The following is a 27,048-nucleotide window of genomic DNA, read 5'->3' as shown; positions in this document are numbered from 1 at the left end:
GTGAACAGGACTTGGAAGATGGAGTTGGGGCTAAGGAAGATTCCAAACAAGGGAGACAGTATAGCAGAGAGACAGAACTCTAGTCTCATCAACTGAAAGGACCCTTCTGGTAAGGAAGAGGCTCACCCTTTGTAAGTAATGTCTGTTTCTTCCTTATGTAAACATTCAATCACAATCACGTGGCTCTGGTTTAGGCGGAGATGCAGCAGAAGGGAGGGGGGAAACCTGAGGTTCTGCTCTATTTCCCCATAATATTAAACACCAAGTCTTTGTCTTACTATCAGTCAACAATCATTAAATACTTACTCTACATGAGTTACGGTTCCATGGTTGCAAGGAACAGTGATTGATTATTATTAGTCAAAGCAAAATCATCTGACTGACAAAAGTCAAACATAAAAAAGCAAATGTCTGAGAAGACAGGGACCAGAGAGGCTGCAAGAATCTAAGTTGAAGACACTGATGGACAGTTAGCTAAAGTCAACACAGACAAATTAAGATGCCTTTTCTCAGGAAACATCTGCTGTTCTTAGACTGGGTCAAGAGTCCACCTTACTCAAATGTTGTGCCCCTTTGATAAGTAATCTGAACAAAACCACATCCAGTAGATGAGTTTCCCAACAAGAAGTTGGGGTGAAATCATAAAAAAACGAGGAAGGACGGGTGCTGGGCTGGCAAAATCTGATGGTTCACACCATGCAAATTTCAGAATAGAGAGCGAAAAGAAGTGTCCAACATCACACAGACATGAGGGTGCACACGTGTGTGCCACTGCTCCATCGTGGTTTTAGACCAGCTGGCGAGCACCCCCTGGTCTGTTGAGGTCCATGCTGTCTTTGGCCCTCTAGGTCTTCTTACAGGACCCAAACTCTCCATCTCTGCATTTCATCTTTCCCTACGTAGCTTCAGGCGGTTTCAAAATAAAGAACAAACTTTCCCTAAACAACTTCTTCTGAAAAACAAGTTTCCTTAAAAGGAATGTGGATATGCTGTGCTGTAATAAGTCAGTAAGCCATACCAGACTCTGTGACCCCATGGACTGAGGCCCACCAGGCTTGTCTGTCCACAGTATGTTCCAGGCAAGAATACTGGAGCGCTTTACCATTTCCTCCTGCAGGGTAGCTTCCTGACCCAGGGATGGAACCCAGGTCTCCTGTGTCTCCTGCATGGGCAGGCAATCCACTGAGCCACCTGGGAAGCCACAGATAATCCGTGGTAGGTACCATCAAGCCAATTCTGGGAGAACAGAAACCCAGAAACAACTTTAAAATCAAGGGGACACGGTATTTGGATTTCCTGCTCCGGTCAGCTGGCAGTGCCTCTGGAACATGAGGAGGGACCCACAGAGGTGGCAGAAACTGCTATGAATGCTCCGGTGTCTTGCTGGCTGAGAGGGTGGGATGGTGAAGCTGGCCAACGTATCTGAGGCACACAGCTACACTGTTGTCATCAGACAAAGGAAACAAGATCTTGGCATATAATCCAGCACAGGCACTGGGAAAATAGAGCCAGATATAAAAAGAAACCTAATGGGCAACTGGTTACTCACTCAATAAATGTTAACTGAGCACCTTCTTTGTGGTATCCCTTGGTTCTAGGTTCTGGGGACAGCAGAGAACAAGATAGAAGAGATCTGTGTTCTTGCAGAGATTATTAATAGAGAAGGAAGAGAGTAAAGAAAGAAGAAAATAAATAAGAAAAATATCCAGTAACAGTAAGAGCTCTGTGTGTCATGGGGAATCAAAATAATGTGAAGCACTGGAGCCTGAGTGGGGGATGCTTTTACTCTAGATGGTCAGCAAAAGTGTTTAAACTAGGACTTGACCAGCGAGAATATACCATTCCTGTTCAGACTGGGCAGAGTCGAGGTGAAGGGAACAGCTTTTGCCAAGGCCTCGGTGTGCTGGAGCATCAGAAAGGAGGCCACTGTGGCCGAAACAGGAAAAGGTGAGGGGGAGAGGGGTAGGGGATGAGGTCACAGGTGGGTGGCTGGTCGTAAGGGTGGTTTGTACAGGGCAAACTCAGAGGATGTTTCCAGAAACAGTCACTGCGAATGTTCATTAGGTGGGAGGGGAAATAAGGTCAAGTCAGTAGAGGCCATATCTGTGCATCTGAGAGGTGAGGTAAGGGAGAGCCGGGACCCGGGGATGCAGTAAAAGATGAGATTTCCATAAGGAGGATGCATCTACCCTTGCTGGGGATCAAGAGCCTCCCCATGAACCGCACAGCACCGTAGGAGGACAGGAAGGTTGGGTAGACTGGACATCTAGTGGGGGGTGGGTGAGGGAAGCACAGAAATCTGCAGACTCTAACCGGAGGTGGTCTCGTGTGGAAATCCAGGCACTGCCAGGGCTGCGGTCAGTTGACTCCAGCCCACACCTGGGTGAGCAGTTGATTTCCAGTATCCTCCAAGCGGTGCGCCAAGAGCTGTGACAGCCCTCTTAGACCAGTCAAAGGCAGGGCAGGATTGTCTGCGGGGCTCTGGTCTCCGTGGGTCTGACTGTAAGAAGCTGAGGAAGGCAGAGAATGCGCTAATGGGCGGTGAGTCCACAGACTCTCCTGGAGCCTCTGCCTGGAGTCTCACCACCCATTCTAAACACCAGTTTGCGTTAAAACACCCTCCTTAAGAATAACTACCATTACTCAAGTACATACCAAGTACCATATACCAGGCAAGTGGCAAACGTTATTCCTAATCCTTGCATCCAGCTCTTATAGACAGGAAACAGACCGAAACCCAAACATGACGGGAATGATTTGAATCAAGTGTTTATGATCACATTTTCCCATTATGCATGCTAAGTCTCTTCAGTCGTGTCCAACTTTTTGCAACCCTATGGACTGTAGCTGGCCAGACTTCTCTGTCCATGGGATTTTCCAGGCAAGAATACTGGAGTGGATTGCCGTGTGTTCCTCCAGGGGCCCTTCCTGACCCGGCGATTGAACCCATGTCTCTTATGTCTTCTGCACTGGCAGGCGGGTTCTTTACCACCTGGGAGGCTATATTTTCACATGATAACAGAACATAAAAGCAAATAAATATGGAGTCCCTATGAAAAGAAAAAAGACTTACTCTGTTCTCCTCTATCAACTAATGCATATTTGAAAGTATAATTTCAAGTGTCTAGACCAAGCACAATAAGCCCACAATCCATTCAACCTTATTTGGGACTCGGATGTATATTTTCCCTCTGGTACATTCTGAAGAATATATTCACGTCAACAGGATTTATTCTTTGAGGTTTCTATCACAAAGTGTCATCCTGTGCTACAAAGGTTAAAAAGAGTAATTCAATGAAAGGAAGTTCACTTTCAAAGGTAAGCAAAACAGACAGGTTTTCTAATGCAAATATGTGCTTCTTAAATTAAACTCAGGAAGGGGCCTTGAGGTTAAGGTTTGATGGATTCTCGCTCAGGCTTTAGCACCGAAACCCAACGCCAAACACTACACTCCAGACCAAGACACCACAAAGCAGACACACCCCACCGGTAGCGGAACATCGTGAGGGTGAGCCTAGCCTTTAAATACTATCAACTGCCAGGTTTAAGAGATAATCAGACCCCAGCGGAAGGGACGAAATGCAAGGGCTGGCCCTACTGATTTCAACGTTCTTTTCAGTTTTATGAAAGTATCCTGATCTGCTTCCTAGTAAATGAACAGATGCACTGCTCAGAAGCAAAGTGCTCAGAAAAAAAGCTGAGGAGTTTCCATTTAGGCCCGCATGCTGGCTGTTCAGAGGACTCACCATTTTGCTCTCTCGGTGAACTTAGGGTACAATGTGGTTGTTCGCCCAGCCTTGCAGATTTAGGAACTGGACTTTTTCAGCACACACAGGGCTGATCAGAACTCTGGAGACAGATTCAACCTGACTCAACTCACGTGAAACCAATGTACAAACTAGAAGGCCAATTTATCTTAGATAACACACACATTATGATCAGCATATTCACGTTTTGCAGAAATAAAAACATGCGAAGTTTGCTAATAAAATGCAGCTTTAAAATGGAAAAACAGACAAAGGGGATTTTTTTTTTTTTTTTCCTCAGACCAGGTTAAGTCACATAGCAGAGATCCCTTCTGTATTGGCAAGAATGCTTGGATTTCAGAATTCAAAGTCCCTCCCCCTTGGACAGGCAACACATGTGTGCTCAACTGTCATTCCTTTCTATAACGGTTTTTTCTCTAGATAGCTTTGGTTAATCAGTGGTTACATAAGAGATTCATACGTACTTGAATAAATATTGTTTTTCTATATGAACTGGGAAGATCAGTTAATTTTAAGTATCAGAAGGAAAACTGTTTTTTTTTTTTTTTGCCAAGATCCTGGGGATAACCCACTGTGTTCCCCCTGAAGTCTCTTTCCAATCATATCATGGATATCTGAAGGCACAAGGGTCAAGAGAGCACAAAAACAATTTGAATTACTTAAATTACAGGCAAATTTAAATCTGAATAAATGGCTATAGAGTGTAAGAATCAGGAAGTGCCACCATCAGTACATTTCACCAGAGTACTTGGTGATGTAGTCAGATGGTTCTTTGTGAAAGTTGGCAATGTGAAAATGAAAGTGAGCTTCAGGATCCTGTTTCCTGGAACAGTATTATTCAGTGTGCGGTCTACAGGCCAGCAGCATCAGCTTCACTCAGAAGACTGTGAGAAATATTGCTTGGGCCCTACCCTAAACCTACTGAGTCTGAACTGAAAGAAAGGAAGAAGGGAGGGGAGGAGGGAGGGAGAATGACCCGCCACAGGATTTTTTATGTATGCAAAAGTCTGAGAAACAGTGCCCTAAAGTACAACTTGAGAAAGGAACCCCATACAAAATAATCAGTTGGTCAAACAATGAAAATAGACCAATAAATAAAAACCAATAATCTAAGCAAGCCCACGAACAAATGAAGCATCCCCAACTGTCTCGTTATCTCTAGATACAACTTTACAGAAATGAGTCCACACGAACGGATCATGGCAACAAAGTCAGAAGCGAGTGGCCAAGGACAACTGTGTGTGAGGATACAGTCAAAACCTGGAAAAGATGATTTCAGACTTGAAGATAGTTTGAGTTTCCGCAAGCCCAGTTTCCTAAACTCCCTGAGGTTCGTTCCTCAAATACTCTTGATAGTAAAGAATTCTTTGCCTAACAAGAGCTTCACCATACTGAAGACGATCTTAAACCAGAAGTCCACGCAGGGCACAGATGGAAGGAAGGATGCGAACTCTCTTTCACATCCCCTCTACCATGGCTGCGGGCCCTCGCTCCCATTTATCACACTCATATGTATCGCTTCAAGTGTCACCTCACCTCGACCTGTGTCTGCTGCTGGACTCACTCCCCACTCAGCCCCTCTTCCTTGCCCACAGCACATCTTCATCTAGGGGTCCCACTGTCACCCCAAAGTTAGGTCCCAAACTGGAGGACTGTCTATTTTTAGATTGTTCTCCACCCCTCTCTAAGGCCTCTGCTACATCTACTGCTCTGGCCTTTTTCTAGTCCCTGATGTCTTGTGCTTTCCTGCCTATGCTCACTCAGGTTTAGCTTGACATCCTAAATGTTACCTTTCTGCACCAGTACCTCTTACAAAATACTAGTAATCAATCCAAACATTTCTTTCTATGTAGGTTGCTTCACTCCCAGTGAAACAACTCGTAATTGCTTCCTTCTGCCAACTGCATCAAGATACTTACTAGTCTGTGCGGCTTCCTCTTCACTTGTCGTTATTGTTTCTTGGAAACAACTAAACATCCAGTGTTAATTATTGAGTGATCATCAGCTCACTCTCAAAAGTATTTAAGAATATGTGGCACTTCGAAAACCCAGAAAAAAACAATCATTCCTGTGTTTTTCTAGGAACAGGTAAACACAGGACAGGCATAAACGTGTACACACGGACACATATGGATTTTAAAGGCAGGTTTGGAGTCGTATTTCAGCACTGTCTTATGCCTTACTTTTAAAGCCTAACTATATGCCATTTTCTCCATTCAATACATCTATATGCATCGATTTCATGGCTGCATAGAGGTTTTTTGTAAAGATAAACCAACATTTATTTAATCTACTCCAAATATTTTATTGCTCAAAATCTTGCCTATTAAAAACAGTGCTGTACCTATGTAGAAATATGCTTTAACCCATTGGCAGCTATTTCTTGAATTGAACTTACTGTATAACAAGGTATGCACATTCTTAAAACTTTTGATACATCCTTTCAAACTGAGATCCAAAAGTTACTTATGAGTTAATATTCCCCCAAGTATGAACAGTGTGTTGCTGCTGCTGCTGCTGCTAAGTCACTTCAGCTGTGTCCGACTCTGTGCGACCCCACAGATGGCAGCCCACCAGGCTCTGCCATCCCTGGGATTCTCCAGGCAAGAACACTGGAGTGGGTTGCCATTTCCTTCTCCAATGCATGAAAGTGAACAGTGTTAGGAGTAGCTAACTCCCTGTAACTCAATGTACCCAGGCTATTAAGAAATGTTTTTGTAAAATAATCTCTCACTGTTATTTTCTCTCACTGGTCACCATTTCTCTAATTATTAATGACATAATTTTGCATGCCTGTTAGCTATATCTTTTTTTTTTTCTCATTTGTGAATTTTTGTCCCTTTTATTATTAGACTGTTTTCTTTTTGTCCTATTGAATAGTAGGAGCCTATTTTATTTCCAGAATGTTAAACCTTTGTAACATTATGTTGCAAACTTTTATAAGACTGTTTACTTGCTTTTTACTTTAAATTATAGTAGAATTTTGCTAAATGAAGATGTATAAATATACCTGTAGTCAAAAAGTGGGAACTACATTTAAAATAAAGAATTTGAAGTCTATCATTCATTTATGCTTTACGTCTTGAGAATGAATCTTATAAATCTACTCCCTGTATAAATATTAAACAATAGTTTGCTTTTTTTTTCTGCCCTCAAAGGCCTGAAATAGTACTGAGCTCTGGGAACCCAACCAATTCCATCTCCCACCCATTCTTTATTTTAGCAAAGTCTGACTCTTGGCTGTGTGGTCTCCCCCTAGGCATACCTCACACCTCTGTTATGTCTTTGCTCTAATTCCAGCAGGAATGCCTGCCCATCCTTCCCCAACTTCGCCAATAAGCCAAATGCCCGATTCCTTTGTTCTCCTTCAGACTGACCCCAAAGCCTCTTCTCCCTTCATAGCTCTTCTTGCCCAAACAGCCCTTGTCCCTTCTCTTTAAGTCAATGCCACACAATTTAGCATCTAATTACCTCGTTTTATTCCATGTGTCAGCTCTGTTTTCTTAAAAAAAAAAAAATGATCAGTGTCTGAAGAGCAACAATCATGGTATAAACCTCCTTCTGTCTTGAATTAACTGTTCAAGACCTGGATCCTTAGACTCTCTAATCAATAGAAATTGATGAGAGGCCATTGGAGAATTTCAGGCAAGGCTTTAAGGGGGCTTGGGCCCAGGCTCACCCCTTGGTGGTTCAGATGGTAAAGAATCCGCCTGCAACATGGGAGACCCGGGTTCAATCCCTGGGTGGGGAAGCTCCCCTGGAGGAGGGCATGGCAACCCACTCCAGTATTCTTGCCTGGAAAATGCCATGGACAGAGGAGCCTAGCAGGCTATAGTTCATGGGGTCACAAAGAGTTGGACATGACTCAGTGACTGAGCACAAGGGCCCAGGCTTCAGGGAGCTGAAGCAAGAGTCAGGAGCGCATGCCCCTGCCCTGCTCAGGTCCTTAGGCGGGTAACAACAGGGCGGAGGCTCAGTGGGGCAGCTGAGGCAGCTTGGGGGGTCTGCCACCCCTCAGTGGCTCTGTGTGCGGGCATCATGTGCAGCTCCCCGCTTTGGTTTCCAACCTCAGAAATGGCGTTGGTTTGTGGCCTTTTGGTATCTTCTTGTTTGCAATTTGTCCTAACTACACATGCACACAATTATTTTTTAGTCACGTACGGCTTCTATGTATCCTGGTGCTTAAGGAGACCTTTATCCAGGTGTAAGCACTGCAGTAAAATGTCCCTGGTCCCAGCTGATCTCAAACCGCAGCCCCCCTCATACAGAGCCAGCCTAAGGAAACGCTCCATGAACGTGCATTGATTGACACCTTGGATTTCACATTCAGAACTTCCATGTTCCAAACCCCTCCTTAATAGCTATCAGATATGAAACAAACTGGTATAGCACTGGGCTATAAGATGGTACAATTCAACCATGCACAAACACTGAAAAATCTTATTTCCTTCTCTTCTAAGGAGTCTTCAGACCAAACAAACATGGAGGTGTGGGAGACGCAGGTGTAAACAGACACTTGTTTTTCAACTAAGTCAATGTTGACTTGACAGTAAACATGAGAATGAGCAAGAATAAAGCAAATACTTCACAGAACAACAACAAAAAAAAGCCAAACGCATAGAGGAGAGTTTCACCTTTACACTTCCTTCCTAGTTCTGTGTGTATCTTTGGCATTGAAAGTACAATATTATTTTGAAATTAAAAAGGGACAAAGAAAACTGCAGCAGAAGCACAGATAAATATGGAGCAATTTCATTCAACTCTTCAGCAGATTGTGCCATCGATTAAAGGATGTTTTGAGAATGAGAGCATCAGTTCCTCCCTCATGGAAAACTGACCAGCGTTGCCACGTACAGGTCACTGTTGTGGGTTCTGAAAGCAGGATGAGGAAGAAGAGGACAAGGATTCTTTCCCCTGGGGGCTGATTTTTTGGTGAATACCAAAAGAAAGAAAAATGGTTCTGTGCCCAGAAATTGTCTATCAGTAAGTGTTACCAGAGTTCAGGACATGCAACAACTTCCATGCCATTAGCTGACACTTATCAAGCACCTACCAGATGCTGGGCAAGGACTGAGGGCCACTCAGCTGGAAGACCTTTGAGATGGTCCGTGTGTTTTGAGCATGCGGATGTAGGTGAGAGAAGCTATTACAGTTGGAAGATGAACAAGTAAGCACAACTAAGTTCAGAAATGTTATGTGTGAGCAAGTGTGAGGATATCTGAAAACTCAGTGTAAACTGGAGAAACTAAGAAATCTCAATTCTTTCATTCCACAAAGAAGAGTCTGGAAAATTATCTGGTTAAAACCCAACACCACACCCAGAGCCAGTGCAGGCTCACTCAAAGTGTTTCTAAACACGAGCTACAGCTCTCAGAAAGCAGGGGCTGGTTCTCTGTAAGCTGGCTGGAAGAAAATAGCACCCCTCCCTCCTCTAATTTAGTTACTTTGGGAGACAAAAAGCATCCAGGGAATGTAAATGGGGAAAGTGCAAGTATTATGAAATGTAGCAATGTAAAAACCAGACAATTTCTGAATAGATTCATCTCAGACTCTGCAGTGAGTTTTCTATGAAGCGCTGAAAAATATCTGCATTGCTTTCCAAAACAAAACCACAATAAAAAATAATTCATGGAAGAAGTATGAGAAATACTGAAAGCAAATCTCTCTACATGATTTCAGTCCAACTGATGGCAGAGATGGAGGCCGGAGAAACATAATGGATGTACAGAGAAATGTTTCAATGAAAGGCATTGATCTGAACTCTCATAAGGATTTGTGGTCCATTATAATCATGGATCAAGTCAATTTCAGGCCTCTCAGTCCCCCTCATCTTACCATTATCACTAATAACAATCTCTTGGAGTTAATGGTTCTTATTTATATTTTATCATCTTCATAATATGTTAATATATTGGCATTCTTTGCAGAACCCTGAAACATATTACTCCTAGTCTAATGCTGACTGTCAAGACATTTCTTATCAAATAACTAAAATATTCTTGTGATGGGAAGAGATGGCAGGAAACAGAAATATAAAAAGGTAAGGGAAACTCAGGGAAATGGTATTAAAGTAAGTTCTAGAATCAAAAACTTAGACCTCCCAGACCACTCAGAGTCCTTTCACCTAACCAAAGTGCTGTTTTCATTTCTGATTATTAAATTCTTTTTCCAGACTTGGTTAAAATGTTTCTACCTGCATTAAATATATATGAAGTATGGTATACTGTTGATTTTTAAGCATGGATAAAAAATGGTCAGTACTGTAGTTGTAGAAAGAGATAATGTTCAATTTGCCTTCCTGTGCTGAACTAAGTTCTCCATCTCATCCCATACACAAAATAAGAGAAAAAAATTCACTTTTGCAGGTCTGTGTTTAGGAAACTCCCTGAGTTTCCCAAGAAGCATGTGGAATTCGGCCATCAAACTTTGTAGGATGTAATTAAATTCTAAGAAGTAAAAATCCATGAAAGAGAATTGTAATTAGAAATGCATGTCCTTGATCTACCTTTTTTACAGGAAAAGTGAACAGTTGAGGCTTTGTGATCTACTGTCTTCCAGACAGATTTCAGTTGGTAAATATGTCTCTATCAACCCAGCAGAGATGTTCTGCAGGTAAAGTTTTGTTTTATGCTTTTTTTATATCTACATTTTAACTTTAATTAAAACTGATATTGGCAATGAGAAACAGGACAAGTACACGGGAAGAAAAGAAATACAATCAGATTTCACCAAGGTTCATTAGTGTTTTCCAGAGTCAGCTTCTCCAGCTCAATTAATAAACCATGATATTTCCCCTTATGGTCAAGTAACACCAAATCCATCCAGTAGATGAAGGCTATCAAAAATTATAATTTTTCAGTGTTCCCAAGATCATGACATAAAAAGGAAAATCCTGATGTTCAAGCCCTTGGGGACAAAAATCTCTGCTCAAGTCCCAAAATGCTTCAGTGGGATTCTAACCACTTAGGAAGATTTGGGCTCCTCACCTGCTGTTGCTCTTTCAACTTGGAATATGAGGGGCAGACAAACGAGATCAGTCTGGAAACATAAGAGTGACCTCACGGGATGGACAAGAAGCAATGAGCTGGCAGCCCTGCTGACCCCAAGCGCTGCTGGGATCCCCGTGAGAGTGCCACCAAAAAATGAGACATTTATGCTTCTGCCAGTTGAGAGAGGTTCCCTTTCAGCTGAAATATCAGTCAGAAGGTTCATCTTCTCACCAAAAGCAGTAGACTTTAATAAACCTTCTCAGCCCAACACAAAGGGGTGGCTCAGTCCCACGGGATGCAGACTCTAGGTTAAGAATCTAAGCACTGATATCAATCTTTTTCAGAGTTTAAAAGGAAGCAACCCTGCTCAGAAGATCAATGACTTAATTTTCAGGATTTGAAATGAATATCTTGTACAGATATTGTAGCATTATTCGGAATGGAAAAACAGGGGCAAAAAAATCCATGCTCATTGATGGGCAACACTTGCGTAAAATGTGATGCAAACATGTTAGAAACAACTGCCCTGACAAAAAAAAAAAAAAAAAAGACAAGCTTAGTGCCTGTGGAGAATGCACAAACTATGCCTATCACTGAAAAGGAAGGAAAATAACCTGTTCAGTCGGATCTCAGACACCACAGATCTGATAGTATGTTTGTATGAACATAAAGAAAGCTATAAAAGAATACATATGACCCTGTGATTACCATACATTATTTCTGAGATTTCGTCACAGAATGATGTGGTGTGCAGAAGAAAACTGTTAATATATCCATTATTTTTCTTGAGTTGTTTCACTAGATATTATGAGGCAGGATTATTTTGCAATAGAAAAATTTACCAAATGTTGAGGAAATTACATGTATAGAAACTACTGTTTCAACAGATGGTAATAAGAACCTTGACGTAAAAAAAGAATGAGAGGAAAAAAAAAAATTCCTGCCAAACAAACATAAGAGAATCAGCACAACTTGGAAAAATCAAGAAGCATCCAAACCAGAAACACAGTTTGTTCTCGCAGCTGCAGCTGGGCTATTGTTCCCGTAGATTCCTCAATGAGGAAGGCTTTGAAGTTGACCTCCGAATCCCATCTCATATCATCTGTCCTTACTTTAGACATATCTTATACCTGCTTGGTTAATTGTAAAGGGAAACTAGGGCTTTCTTTTCCCCAAAATAGGAATTTTGTCATTCTTACTTGATTTTTGAAGTGTCTTTTCAAAATATTAATTAAAAAAAGAATGTTCCTGTGGATATTTACATGGTATGGGGACATAACAGATGACTATTACAGTCAAGATTATCTCTCTCATTTTGTTTTGTTTTGGCCACACTGGGTGGCATGCAGGATCTTAGTTTCCTGACGAGGAATCGAACCCAGGCCCCTTGAGATGAGAGTATGGAGTATTAACCACTGGACCACCAGGGATGTCCTCATCTGTCTTGAATAAGAAAAAAAAATAGACCAAAAGATGGGCCTAGTACTCAACCCATCTCCTAGCTGCGTCTGCTGAGTTCACCTCCTAATACATCCAACTCTCCACCAAACCAAGGAAGGAAGCCACATATATGAGTGGATATTCTTGGCAGGTGTTCAGGAATGGCCTTCCAGTTCCCTCAAACCACCATCACTGCCATGTACTCCTGACCTCCTTGCTTTTACTCAGCCCCAGTTTCCAGATATTGGCTAGGCTACTTACACTGGCTTTGAAAGGCACGTCTGCCCTTCCAAGTTGGCACGTGTTCTGATGTTCTTGCCAGCGTCGTGGGAAGCAACACTGCGGCAGCTTTTCCCTTCCCTTCTCTTCTCATCTATTCTACTAGTTTCTGATTCAGCTCACCTGTTAGCTACCACAGTATGTTCATTAGCTAGGTATACAACCTATCTCCAGCCAACAGTCCAGGGTCCACAAGTTTCAGGGGGAAAAGGTGGAGTAGGGTACATCAATTGATATAAGTATTGAATAAAAAGAGGTTCTTTAGGAAGACTTACTTCTGGTACACAAAATGCCTTTTGCCATAAAGCATTGCAGAGGTGAATGCAACATTCAGCATCTCTGGTTTTGAAAATCACTTCCTTCAGCAACAGAGACACACAGAATGATGTGGATTAACGCGTATTAAAATCCTTCGGACATCCACTCAGCCTGCACCAGGCACTCTGCCGGATCCCGCGGGGCATTCATAGATGAAGACCCTGTGGTCCTAGTCCTCAGGGGCTTCACAGAATAACCCTGATACAATTCTGATCCTGATGAGCAAAGGTACATTTGGAAGCCAGAAATAAATTTACAACCAAGCAAGAAAACAAAGACAAAACCCAATCCAACTCTACCTTGGAAACAAATAGAAAAAACAAACAACAACAGCAACAAAAAACAGAAAGCAATAATGAAAATGATAAGAGGGAACCAAGAGGAAAGAGAACAAAAAGAAGCAGAAGTTTAGGAGTTAAAGGCCGGGAGCCAGGAAGGCAAATGCATAGCAGAGAAGTTGAGGAGGGGAAAGGGCTGAGAGGGAAAGTAACGTGCAAGGGCACTGGAAGCTGTGATGCAGAAAGAAAAGGGGTAGCTTCCCAGGGAGGAGGATCTGGGAGAGGTAGGGAAACGGAGAGAATGCAGTGTAAACATGAGGTCACTGCAAGCAGACATCCTAAAGGGAGTAAGGATGGAGAAATCAGTGCAAGGAACTTGGCAGAAGAGACAGACCATGAATAATAATGACAGTACCAGCCAATCTTTCTTGGATCTCTACTGATCTAAACCTCAATGACCATGTTGAAGTCTAGACACTCTTTCAAAAGGACCTACCCTGTAACCTACAAATGTCCTGATTGCCAGGACACTGAAACATCATTGCATTCATATCTTCAATTCAATGGCTCCATGGATCCCTGGGCACACGACCGCCCTCAAACATCATGCATGTGGTCAGCACTTCGCATTGTATGATTCTCACGCCAATACAGTTTTGCTGGTTTCATCACTTCTGCTGTTGGGTTACTCCTCTCAAAGCCATATCCCTTCTACACAGAACAACATAACTTCACTCATGGTTATATTTTTGAGCAGATAGAAACTTTTTATGTGAACGGTTTACATACAGAAATTCCAAAATACATGCAAAAATTTTATTTCGAAATCCTTCTAAAAAACACCCTTGTATCCAGTCCAAAGCATCAACAAGGCTTTTATCCGGGGCATCCGTGGGCATGAGTGATGAGTAAATCAGAACAAGAAAAGCAGGTGCTGTATGTTACCAAGGGCATTAATATGTGCGGGCAGAACAAAGCACGAAGCTGTCCTCAGAAGCACTGATTTTTCCCTTTTTCACAAGACACCAAAAATCTCAGCTACATGACTCCTCCAAGTCTAATTCTATTAATATAGACATATTAAAGTGTTTTTCTCCCCCAAGGATGGTTCTTCAGTTTTCCTAAACTATCACTTCTTTGTCAAACAGCCCTTACCCTTTGCCTTCGGAAAGGCAAATAGTCAGATTCCAGAAATTTCCAAAAATAAATTAAAGCTTGGTAATTTCAGCCTTTTATTTTCTATTTCTTCTTCTGTTTTATCTTTCTTGGTGTCTCTCATAAATCACTTGTAAAATTAAAATCATGAAACTGACATTTTTTTTTTACCATACCATTGACAGCTTCATCAGTACAAGCTCCGAGGATCATTAGAATTTCCATGATATAACCAATAATTATGAAATAAATGGGGGGAAAATTAGAGTCAATCTATCAATGATATTTCTAAAAAATTCGATCACAAATAATGGAGAACAAAGAATTTATATCTATCTTGCCTAATATATTTTCAATATATCTTATTAGATCAGATGAAGATATCACATTTTTGAAAGAAAGTGAAAGTTATTAGTCATCCATATTTTGATGAGACTCATCCCTTTCTGCCATCCACTGGTAGCAAAAAAAATTTACTAGACCTGAAAAGAACAGTTATATATCTCCTTATTTGCCCCTCCAGATTTCTCAGTGATCATCTAGCCTCAGATAAAAGCAGAACCACTGTAGCAATTCTTAGTGCTTCTAGAAATATGTGTGTGTTTTATGTTTGTGAGAGAGAAATCTCAGCTTATTTGTTGAATCTGCTGATGAAATTTGGTGAGATTCTGGCTAGATTGCCAGGGGAAAAAATGAATAATTCGGTGGAGAATCAAAACATTGGGTGATAATGAGAATATGTCCTTCAAGATTGTGGAGGGGAGGGAGTTTTCAGGTGTGAGCATGGCTCTCCAGCAGGGGGCTGGAGAGCCAGAGAAAACTCCTTCTTGGCTGAGGTGAGGGGAGAAGGCCATGCTCTGGATCCGTTTTATTGTTGTTGTTGTTGTTTTGTATTACTGAAAACAATAAAAATCAGAATAAAAGTGAAGGGAGTATCACATGTGGCTTAGGGCTAGAGAAGCAGTGTCTTCAGGATGCCCCTCACTTGTAGCGGTCATGGGGGGTCTGACTGGGGCACGCATCTCTGCAGGCATGTCCGCTTTCAGAGGCACAGAGATGCCATAGGGCTGACAGGGCCCTCTGGAAGCAAACTAAAAAGAAGTCATTCAGGGTGAATGACCATGGACTTGGGGAACAGGAGGAGGTGGCCGTTTTGATACATGTAAAAATCCCATGATCCTATTTAGAGACAGAAGAAAGATGATGATTATTTAGAAAGATTATGCCATAAAATAACTATTGTGCCAGGGACCTGCCTCCTGTTTGAACCCTAAGCTGGGAGCCCGTGGAAACACCTGTACCAGTCAAGCTCTCTTTCTTTCCAATCGATAAACAATTCCACCGACTATATAATAAGAAAACTCTGTGACCCAGCACCCAGATCTGGAACACTCGATTGCTGTCACTGCCAAGGGTCAATGCAATGTGTCTGCTTGTGACATATTTTAGCCAAAGAATGTTAATGACATTTTCCAGTAGACTGTGTTGTTTAAACACATGTCCCGCCCCGGAAATTTGGGATTACTAAAATACAGAGATATCTTGAATGTCGAAAGGTCACAGTAGGCAGAGATACAGCCAGCTTTTCAGATCCTCTGAACACTTTAAGGACCCACAAAAGCACTGGCAAGATGAGAAAAATATCTTGCCTCTAAACAAAAAAGAAAACTGTGAAACCAGAATTAGCAAACAATTGTTTCTACAAAGCATAATACACTGTCAACTTTATTCATTGTTCTATTTAGTAGAGGCCAAAATACTCTTTCTTTGTACCTCAAGAAAATCTATCTGTAGATTAGATTTTTCTATTTTGTGAGAACACCTGCATATGCAACATGATAAGTGTACATAAATTCACAAGCACATATAATTTACTCATACCCAGAGAGTTTCAGCAGCAAAACTACAAAAACTCTTTCAATATTTTATTGCAAAAATTCTAATTTGATGTGGAATGTGAGTACGCTTTAATATGTTTAATATATCTGTTGAGAAGTGGGGGCTTCCTAATGTGTTCAGAGAATACGAAGAATTTAGAATGACCCTTCATCTCTCTCCTTCTTAGAGGATATCGCTAAACTTGGAAAAAAAATTCTTCCCTGATCATGGATAAACAACAAGGTCCTACTGTATAGCACAGGGAACTATATTTAATATCCTGTGATAAACCATAATGAGAAATACTGTGAAAAAGAATATTTATGTATAACTGAACCACTTTGCTATACAATTGAGAGTAACACAAACGTGTAATCAAATATACTTCAATAAAATTGTTTAAAAACATCAAAATTCTTCCCTGTTCACTGACCTCTTCCCTTGCACTTTTTCCTTATCTTTTTCTAACTTATCAACAAAGTTAAACAGAGAAATTTTCCCTTTCTGGCCAGAAAGGGAAATGTTCCTATGGCTAACACAAGCCCAGTTGTTTCCTAACATGAATAATAGAGTTTAGATTCAATGGTTAACTTTTTGGAATAAATTGAGAAAAGAACATCAGAAATTTATTCTTCTCAGATTTCCCTGTAACCCAGATTACAACACAGCATCCTTATTTCTGAAGGCACAGTCTTGACTGGTGTGCCTGACAAGACACCCAGGGGCTCAAAGCCAAGACCAAGGCTAATCCAGGAGCTGTCATAACCCTTCAAGGGACTAGCACCAAGCTTAAAAAAGGAAAAGTATTTTTCTCTTCTCTCAGGAAGAAATTCAACATCATGGATATGTCATAGGTTTTCCTTGTATGATATCCTTGAAAATGGTCTCCAGTTTTCCTCTAATCTTTGTGCACACTGCTTCAAATACATCATCCACTCAAATTCATTTGGGACTATTTGCTTGGGAGGAAAGAAAAGAAATTAAAAAATAAAGAAGAAGAAAAAAGAAGTATATTTTCTTGAATTTCAAGTTATCTGATTTCTAAGTGATATTCAGGGTGCCACCATCCAATCTCTGTGAATAAGTTTTGAAAGGGGTAACTGAAGAGTATACAGACATCAGTAATAGCCTCAGATATGACTTGCCTACATAAAAAATGCTTTTAAAAAACCTTACGTAGTTCCAGAAAACCAGATAGTTAGCATTCTGTCTTCCATTTTCCTTTTCACTAAATTGTCATCCATCAGAAATATGACTAAGATAAGTAGACAGCAGTCCCCAGATAAAAATAGGACGAATCCTTTCAAATCCTCATTAAATTCTGTATGTGATCCATACTCAGCTTGAAAAGTACCAGTTAAGGATGAGACAAGGAAAAGGTCCCCTGCCTCTGGTAATACATGCCAATGTCTTAACCCTACAGCATAATGATGGAAAAGCACAATCAAGAACAAGTTAAAAATTAGTTGCCCAAAACAATTACCACCAATATTTAGAATATCATAAGATTGAGTTTTCTTCTGTTTTACCTTACTTTCTGCACAACGGGGAAGAACATTATCAAAGTTGCCTTGACTGTGTATGTAATCTAGCTTAATTTTGGTATTTCTTAGTCATTCATAAGGGCTTCCCTGGTAGCTCAGCTGATAAAGAATCTGCCTGCAATGCAGGAGACCTGGGTTCAATTTCTGGGTCAGGAAGATCCCCTGGAGAAGGGATAGGCTACTCACTCCAGTATTCTTGCCTGGAGAATCCCCATGGACAGAGGAGGGTGGCGGGCTACAGTCTAGAGGGTCGAAGAGTCGGATACGACTGAGCAGCTAAGCATGGCACAGTCATTCATAAAAACAAAATTCAAGGTTCCATTTACTTTCATTAATTCAGCTCACAGGGACTTGGGGAGGACTCAGAAGGGTACCCAGTGCGAGGAGGAAAAGAGAATGTTTTTGTTTATGTGTCCTGGAGAAGTTATGATTTTTCTCCTATGATACCATGCACTCTGATTACTAAATCATTTTCCCCTCATGCTTTAAAGCCTACTATTCAGAAATTCAGGGACTGGCAAACTCTAGTCAAAATAGTGTTTCATCTATCGCTTGTTATTTCCACATGTACAGGAGCTCCTAGATTCATTCATGAAACTAGGGCTGTCAGGATCTTAATGAGATCAACGGATTTAGCCAAACATGCATAACCATTCAGCTCTTATGACACCTGGAGAGAGCAAGTCTTTGGACATGGCCTAATTTTATGCACTCAAGGAAGAAAACTTGAACCACAACAAAGCCAACAATGGTGATTAAATAGTGCCTGTAGCCTGGCCCCACCCCTGGGAACTGCTCTCCACCCACTCCTGGGTGATGGTGATGGGGGTGTTTCTCTGGGTTCAGATGTGGTGAAGGATGCAGATAATTATGTGTGCCAAGTCTCCAGAGTCGACGAAGCAGCAATTGATCTGCTCTGTAGAAAGCACCGAGGACCTGAACAAAAATCAGTGGCACAAATCCGAGGTCATCTGCTAAATACCCCTAACACATCCAAGCAGTCTCATCTATCTCCAAGCAAGAGTCACAGACACTAAGCCTAGAAGGGATCGCAGGGAACTTGTCCCAGACACCAACTCATTGACACACAAATCAGAGAATTCTCCCAAAGAAAAGCAGGATGAATGTCTTAAAATTCATTCTCTGTTCTCTAGAGTTGGCTGTACACTAAAGGTTGATGTTCTGAACAGCAAAAGTGCTTTCAGTTATGATTCCAGGTTCTATGTATTTCCTGACCAATAAATCCACACAGAAAAAACTGTTATGTGAACAAATTCTCTGCCAACACCACCTTTAAAAAGAAAAATTAAAAACCAAAAAGAATTCAACTTATCTCGGTCCACCCCTCTTTTTGACTTTTTCAAACTGCTTTTGAATGTTTGACATATGAAAATCAACAGCCAATTCTATGGGCTTTTTCAAGGCCCTGAAAATGATCACTTAGTAATCTTTAGTATTGGTAATCCTGTAGCTTGATAATCTCTAGAAGACTAGAGATTCAAGTTTCCATGAACAAACATTTTTTCAGAAACTTTGTAGTTAAAGCCTCTTTACTGTAACATATCTGCTAAAGAAATAGAGGCAAAAGCTGTGAATCCTTGTGTGACTATGTAATTTTTGACACCAGCAACAAAAGATTAATACTCATACCCTAACCTCATATTTTCAAACATCTTAGAAAAGAATCACACTGCCACCTATATTGCTCCTAGTTGAGGATCCCTTTATCACTCTTTTGTTTAGGGATAAATGTCCTGCAGGTTTTCTTACAATAGTTCCATAGATGAAAAGTAGCAAAAAAAAAAAAAAAAAGAAAAGTATTTATTATTTCAAAACAGAAGGAACACTTCTTCACTTTTGCTTTTTGAATGTGTGCTTCACAGGAATAACTTTTATCTTTCCATTTGCATTGCCTTCAGATCCATTCAGTAACTATGCATTTTGGGATGAAATGACATTCCATATTTAAAGTTGGTATTTTATGTCAGTTTCCATTTTCAAAGAGCATATTTTTAATCACATCCAAAATAGTTCAGCATTTTTCCCACTGCTGCCAAAAATAGCAGCACGTACCCTCCATATACATATCATAACTCATATCCTCAACAACACACTTATCGCAACACACAAGTGCGTTTCTGCTCTCATCTCCCCTCAGCCCCATCTGTACTCTTGCTGTGAACAGCTATAGCATAAAAATGTCTCTTTTCACATGCTTTTGATATTACACTATTTAATCACATACAGCTGTGGCTTATGAGACTGTTACAAAACACAATTTTAATGTAGTACTCGAAGCCAATTTTGGATAAACATCAACCATTTACTCTGAATAAGAAGTCCAAGACTCCAAAGATTTTCTTTTAAAGGAAAAGCCTGGTTTTCTTAGAATCTGGCACGGGCATCATTGTGACCGAGCCCTCTCTCTGCCAAAGAGACTGATAATGTCAGAAAGGATTGTGTAAATCATATTAGTACAAAAACAAAGCTTTTCAGAATTCCTGGAGCCAGAGAGATCTGAAATGACGTGTATCCTCCCTTCTCTTTGGCCTCTTCCTCACACGGCCTCTACCTCCAACACTCAACTACATTTTATTACTTCATGGAAATATTTTTGAGTTGAAATTCTGTTTTTTCTTTTTTCCAAATTGAGAGAAAGTGAAAGGAAAATGTGTTGGAAAGATACTGTTCAAAGCAACATACATGGTGTTTCTCTTAAGCTTGGGATTATTTCGGAAAACAAAAAAAACATGAACTTTCTTACCTTTCTACTCCTTTTAGTAGGCACTAGACATAGTGTTGTGAAAATGATGACTACATTAGAGAAAAGAACTTCAACAGTAACAAAGATTTGTAAGAGTAAAAGGAAAAAAAAAACTGAAAAGGGAGGGTAGCTTCTTATTATGTTTCTCTCATTTAAAACCAATTACAATAATACACATTCTTTTTAAACCAATTACAATAGTATACATTCTAACATGAGACACGATGGATCATCGTTCCACACTATCGTATCACCCTCCTACAGGGAAAGAAATTTTTGGAGTTATTTCTAAAAATTCTTTTGCTGGAAGATTTTCAGAAAACCAGTTTTGTACATTTCAGCCTCTCAAAGGAAAACAGTACTTGGGAGTTTTCAAGCCTGAAATGTACAAAGCTGGTTGGTAACTGGCAAGTTACCAAGTCCAACTATCAATGCAAATCTGGGACAGGAAGTATGAAGGAAATTCTAAACTCCTTCCCTCCCTCTGCAAGATTTTCTGTGTTTTCATGTGCAAGGAATGTGTGAAGAAGGGTTGTTTTGTTTTGCTTTTGCAGGATCTGTACATTCACATCTGTAAGAGTATCTTGGCCCCACAGGAGCCTCCCTCTCTCTCTGCCGACCCGCTGAGCCTTGTGCTTTCAAGCATCTGCTCTTTTCATGGCACAACTGGGCTCCAGCTAGACGTTCAGAGCTGGGCAGCTGTCCAGCTGCAGATGGCTGGAAATTCAGCTTAAAGTCAGTGTGCTGGTGGAGAACTGCTCCTCCACCTGACCCCAACTTCACACCAGGCTCTGAGCAGAATCTGAGACCCACCAGTTAGGGAACCCTTGTCAGGGTACTGCAGTCTGAAGCCCTTTCTTCAAGGTCTTCTCGGGAAGCAGATGGCCAAAGGCAGCGGGCAGACTGATGAGAAACTGCACTAAACTGGGAGAAATGTAGTGATTTGGTATAAGTGTGGGAAAGGAAGAAAAGACAAACTTTCTGTTTGTGCCTGCGTGAATTTTAAAGTTTCACAATGACTAAAGTCTTCCAAATATCACATATGAGAGAAAATCTATTTCTCAACTACAAAATATCAATTGACCAGGTTGTGACCATGTTTTAACTCTTTTTAGTTTGCCCCATTCAACTTGTTCTTCCAAGAAACACCCTCCCACAAAGTACCTCAAATTCAGACTGAAATTCACCCTGGATCATAAGACCAACAGGTTGGCTATTGGAAATACGGTGTAACAAAATCCTTGAGAAATATTACAAGACAACTTAATCACACATCATTACATATCATTCAGCTAAGAAATAATTTTCTGGTCTCTTTTCTCTAAAACTTAATTATTCTGGGTGGTCTTCCAACGGCAAATTTGGTTCCCTGAAACTTTTTTTTAGAAATCCAGTTATGTCTCTTATTTAAATATAGTGACATGTCACCAAGATTTCTTCATTACTTCTAAACAAAAGTAATGTTCTTTTTAGAAATTGCTTCTTTGGGTAGGAAAAAAAATGGTCAAAAAGAAAATTGACAAGTGACAACTTTAAGTGTAGGTCTGGGAGAGTAAGCTACAAGTCAGCCACAGGTTTTCCTTTTGTTTGATTGACTCATGTTTTTCTAATATAACATTTTAGGCATCTGGAAATTTATTCAAAGAAAGAAAAGCATAAATATCTTCATGCTTTCTTTTTTTCTAAGCAACAAAGTGAAGAGATTGACTCTAATGTGAAGGGTAAGAAGTGGAACAGAATAGGCAGGGAAGTATCACAAGTTTTTTCTACAACTTTAAGTGCATTTTAGGAAGTGGAAGACAAATGCATTTATTTCAAAATCCATTTTCATTTTCTTTCATCATAAGAGAATAGTAGCTGCATCTGACATACATATTCAGGTAGAAAACGAAGGCTCAGTATTTTGGCATTTTCTAAATGAATACAATAATAAACATTTTAGTTCTGTAAAATCCCATGAAGATTTTCCACCCAAAACTAACGTCAGCAAAAGGCTTTTGTGCCTGAGTTAAAAGCACCTGCATTTAGAGAATAGTTTAAGGCATGGTGTCGCCACAATATGATTTGGTTGTCAACCATAGAATTCTAATTTTATCAAGCATAAATGTTCTTTATGTATCAGTGTGATTTTAAATAGCAATGATTTTAAAATTGGATTCTACCTACAAACTAAGGCAGGAAGGACAGTGGATTTTATGGAATTCCACCTACGTTTACCAAATAAATCTAAGATGCATGAAATTCCTTCAAAATTACTATAGATTATATTTTGGGACATAAGTGAAAAAGGAGCAAAAAGTGCTACTAAGATAACCCAATTATTTTCATATACTGGAGCATGATGAGACTTTATTAGACTGTGTTCACACTGTTGGAAAGTTCCTATATTTTAAAATATTGTACACTGACCATTCCTTCCCCTCCCTGAGTGCCCACATTCCCATAGAGGGCATATTTTCATATCTTCAGCTTCCAGGAATGTCATTAATGCCTGTCATTTCAGAGCCAGGGTAATAATACTCGACGACTTCACAGCTCTGTCAGAATTTTACAATGTAATGATCAATCTGAACCACCATGATAGCCAGAGTAACTGATCTTATACACTCTACCACCCTGACCTGATTACCCAAATATCAGCTGAGGTCGCCTAATGGATCTAACTTCTCTAAAAATGTTCTAGAAGTTGATGGCTTTGACTCGCTTGAAAGTAACAAGATCCAGATGCTCCCTGTCTACACAGCACTAAACTGCAGAAGATCCCAAATCATATTTTTTTTTAACTCCCTCTCTATTTTTCTGGATCTCTTTTCCTCAACACCCCATGTTTCCTTTTTACCCCAAACACACATGCACACACATACATACACACATACTTCCCACCAGTGTAGCTATGTATCAATATAAGGTGCCCGACATTATTTCTTGCTAGTAATAGGTTAAAAGAAATCCTAAGTCAAAAAGCCATCATTCCATTTATTCCATTCATTTTGATGCAAAGTTTCTTTTCTGAATAGACTTCATGGTAGAAAATAAGAACCAAAAAAGAAAGCATGAATTTTGAAACATTTGGAAAAATTTAGCCAAATGACTAAAAGGGATGGAATGTTGGATATTTTTCATGCAACCCTTGAGTGTGTTTTTGTTTCTTTGGGGGATGAGAAATGACTATAAATTTCCCGTTTGTAACTTGTCCTTGCTTTACCATTTCCTTAAGGAATCCCCCAAAGGGTTAAAACTCCAGCCGATGGAGCAGGAGGGCTGGTCTATTTATTTCAGCAGCAGCCCAAACTAAAGGCTCACAAAGGCAAAAAGCAGTGTGAGTCGACCTTGCAGGGGCAGGGCAAATTATAGAGCGACTAAGGAAGGAAGGGAAAAAAAGAACAATCTTTAATATAATACTGAAAGTCTGCTGCCTGCTTTGGTTTACAAATCGGCATTGTTTGGTGAGAGAGAGTAAATGAGAGTTAACCACGGCATGATTACCAAACCCTATCCAGGGCACCCAGACCCGGTGACAGCTCATATCACTCAGGCACGCCTTGTTCACTCCCTGCGTGTTTATTTATTATAAAGAGCCCAGTAGAGTACGGCTAATACAATGCAAAATAATATCATGCATAAAGAAATACACTCCATGCATTCAAGGGGGAACAAGCAACATCCCCACCCCTCCCCCCAAATCAAGTCGAATGTAATTGACAAATTGGAGCAGTGATTTCACACCTGAGAGTCTACCATGTCTGAACTGCAGGATAAAGTTCACGGTTGGCACGACCCACTGCTCAGTGACGTGGGCTTACCACTGGCCCCCTCATGATCGCTTGAGCACACACGGAAAGCCTAAACCATTTAACCAATTCATGTCTAATTATCATCACTCTATTTCATCCCCTTTCAAGCCCCAGGCCTTCTGATGGTAGCCAACACAGAAACACCAAGCTTCTAAAAGTAAAGAACATCTACGGTGAAGCTCCTAAATTTACTCTCTGGCATTCTGACCATCTTCAATATAAAATAAAATATTTGAGGCCATAGGAAAATAAAAAACGCGCCCACACAAACTCGTCTGAGACTTGAGTTCGCTGCTGTATACCTTCCCACGCCTGTCTTTCATTCTACACTTAGCGATTAAAAGTTTGAGTCCCCCCCGCCAACCCCGGCATGTCCTATCCAGTAGGAAGAACCCTTTCAGAGCCACAAACAAAGAACAGCTCACCAGAAAAGCCCCTGAAACTGCATTGTCGTGCCCGATCATCACTGTTATGATCTGCTTTTAACAACCCTGCCCGTCTGCCGAGGGCTCGGCGGGCATCAGGAACATGGAGATGGCCAAACAACAACAAAGGAACTCGAGTGCAACTATTATCTCTCCTTAAAGAGGAAGCCCCAGTTCTGGGCTTGCTTTCTTCTCATCTCCTTCTCTGTTTCATTAACTCCATTGCTACGTTACTAATTTCAAAGAAGCAGGAAGAGCTGGTGGGGATAAGGGGAGGGGGCGGTTAATCGTAATTCACACGCCCGTCTGCTTCCCACCCCAAGTGCAGAAGGACACCCCACTGCTGCCAGGCTGTGGGGCACGCCATACCTTGGTTTGGAGGTAATGAGGGTAGTAGTAAGTGTACTGGGGGTACATTTGTGGCTGATCCAGGCGTTTGCCCATGTAGCTGGAATCGCTATCTCCGAGGCAGGAAACTGGATGACAGGCTCTGTGCCCCAGGCCGAGCTTCCCCTGGAACCACTATTCCTGACAGTCCCGATGACTGATGAGGCTTCCGAGAGTCTTCCAGCACTCGCTAGTTCCAACACAGCAAGAATTTTAAAAAGAAACACACCAAAAAGAGAAAGAGGCGGGGATCCGTAGGAAAAAACCCCACACAGTCTCCCCAGATCACGCCTGGGGTCCACTTGGGAGGAGGCAGTTTGTTCTCTACCCGGCTGTCCGTAGTGATGTCAATTGCCAGCGTTTGTAAAGGAAGAAAAAAAAAAAATCAAAGTCCTTTTAGCAGAACTCGGAAATCTTGCAGATCAGCTTCCTGTCTTCTGGGTGTCTCTTTCCCCACCTTAAAGAAAAAGAAAAAAAAAATAGAAAGAAAGAGAAAGAAGAAAAAAAAGGGAGGGGGAGAAAAAGAAAGAAAAAGAAAAGGAAAAAGGAAAAAAAAAAAAAAAACCTTGCACAGCTCAGTTGCTGCTGTGTCCCTCCCAGAGTGACATGGTGTTCGGGGCTTGTCCTGGCCTTTCATTCACGTCCCCTCCTTCCAGCCAGTGGGTGGGACCCGGAGAGCCCCTCCAGGGAGCAGCGTACGCAGTCCAGAAGGCTGCAGTCTTTCCTCCAAGAAAAAAAAAAGGCTGCTTCAACCCCTGCTGCCAGCAAAGTTGCGATTCCCTCTGCTGGCTATCTCGAATAGCAAAGCGGTTTTTGTAGCAAAGCTGCTGCCGCTGCCGCTGAACCCAGGGAACTCAGATGTGGGCGGTGGATGATTCCTTATCCTTCCCTCCATCCACCCCGCACAAGAGCTGCCTTCTCCGCTCTGCCTGCCAAGTTTCAAGGTAAGCCACACTGCGAAACAAAACAGGGCAGACCCTGGGAGGGACCAGCGGACGCAGGGAGGAAGGGAGAGAAAGGGGAAAAAAATCCAGGCAGACGGACTGAGCTCGCTGGTGAGCATGGAAAAAAAGTGCGTCCCGGATGCTTTCAAAACCTGTGAACACACCAAAGCCAAATGAATCCAAGACCTGCTTTAGAAACTAACCTTTTACTTAGGTTATGGAGGACGGTAAGTACTGGAGAAATGTTGGAGTCTACTCCAGGACTGCTCTTAACAAGCCAGGCGTCGTCAGATCACCATGGCCAACTTATCATAGCAGATACAGTCCTTCTGATCCATACATCCATTTTGTAAAAATCAAAAGAGGTGTCCCCTTTGGTTTATGGTCGTCTTAATAAATAAAAGCACTGTTTCTCTTCCTGTGTATCTCTTTATGATCCATGGGTCCTTTGCTCACTTTCCTGATAACATCACACACACACATATACACACAGAGAAAAAAGAACAAAAATCATCGCCACTTGGCAGAGTGTTTCTCCACCAATATCAAGTAGTATTCTGACATGTCTATCAGCTGCTACATTATAATACAAATTGTTTCAGAGGAAATAGATTTCCTTAAAGGGTCCCTTTTCAAGGCAGGCAAGGCTAAAATTAGACATGCCAGCTGTGTTTTGCTGAGGGCTCACGCATGCCCAGAGCGTGGGCAGACAGACCAACGCTGAACTCCTCTCGACTTTGTCAAGCTCGCTCTCTTCTCCCCAGCCCAGAGTCGCCTTTTCAGATAAAAGATTCCTGGTACCAATCCAGCTTCCTAGACAAGATCAGAGGATGTGGTCCCACACACAATCCGGTGTCCATCCACTCGCAAGTCCTACCTCCCTGTGGGCAGTGAGCTTCCTGCAGGGGTCTGGTTTCTGAGAGCCGTGTGAGTCCACACACGGTCTTTGGAGACAAAATCAAAATCAGGATGGTGTATACAGAAGTTTACGTTTTACTTTGGACAAGAACGACCATAGGAAGGAAGGAAGGAAGGAAAGGGAGAGGGTAGGGGGTGGGGGAAAGCCCTGAAGCCCTGTCATTGAGA

General features: G+C 41.3%; 1 protein-coding gene across 8 annotated transcripts in view; it reads right to left on the bottom strand.

Moving 5' to 3' along the window:
* RBMS3 (RNA binding motif single stranded interacting protein 3) overlaps positions 1-26,465 on the bottom strand; it is an 809,718-nt gene extending 783,253 nt beyond the window's left edge. For 2 of the 8 annotated variants that reach the window (XM_061395721.1, XM_061395718.1), the window contains exon 1: positions 25,001-26,464. In XM_061395721.1, the coding sequence (XP_061251705.1) occupies positions 25,001-25,075 (75 nt within the window). In that variant the 5' untranslated portion in view covers positions 25,076-26,464. Of the gene's footprint in view, positions 1-25,000 lie in introns of all 8 variants that reach the window. The other 6 variants (XM_061395716.1, XM_061395717.1, XM_061395722.1 and 3 more) reach the window with 5 other exon arrangements.
* Between the last annotated feature and the right edge of the window lie 583 nt (positions 26,466-27,048).

This window comes from Bos javanicus, chromosome 22, assembly GCF_032452875.1.
Source record: "Bos javanicus breed banteng chromosome 22, ARS-OSU_banteng_1.0, whole genome shotgun sequence".
NCBI classification, from domain to species: Eukaryota; Metazoa; Chordata; class Mammalia; order Artiodactyla; family Bovidae; genus Bos; species Bos javanicus.
Note: the sequence above shows the minus strand (reverse complement) of the source record. Positions and strands in the feature narration are given on the sequence as shown.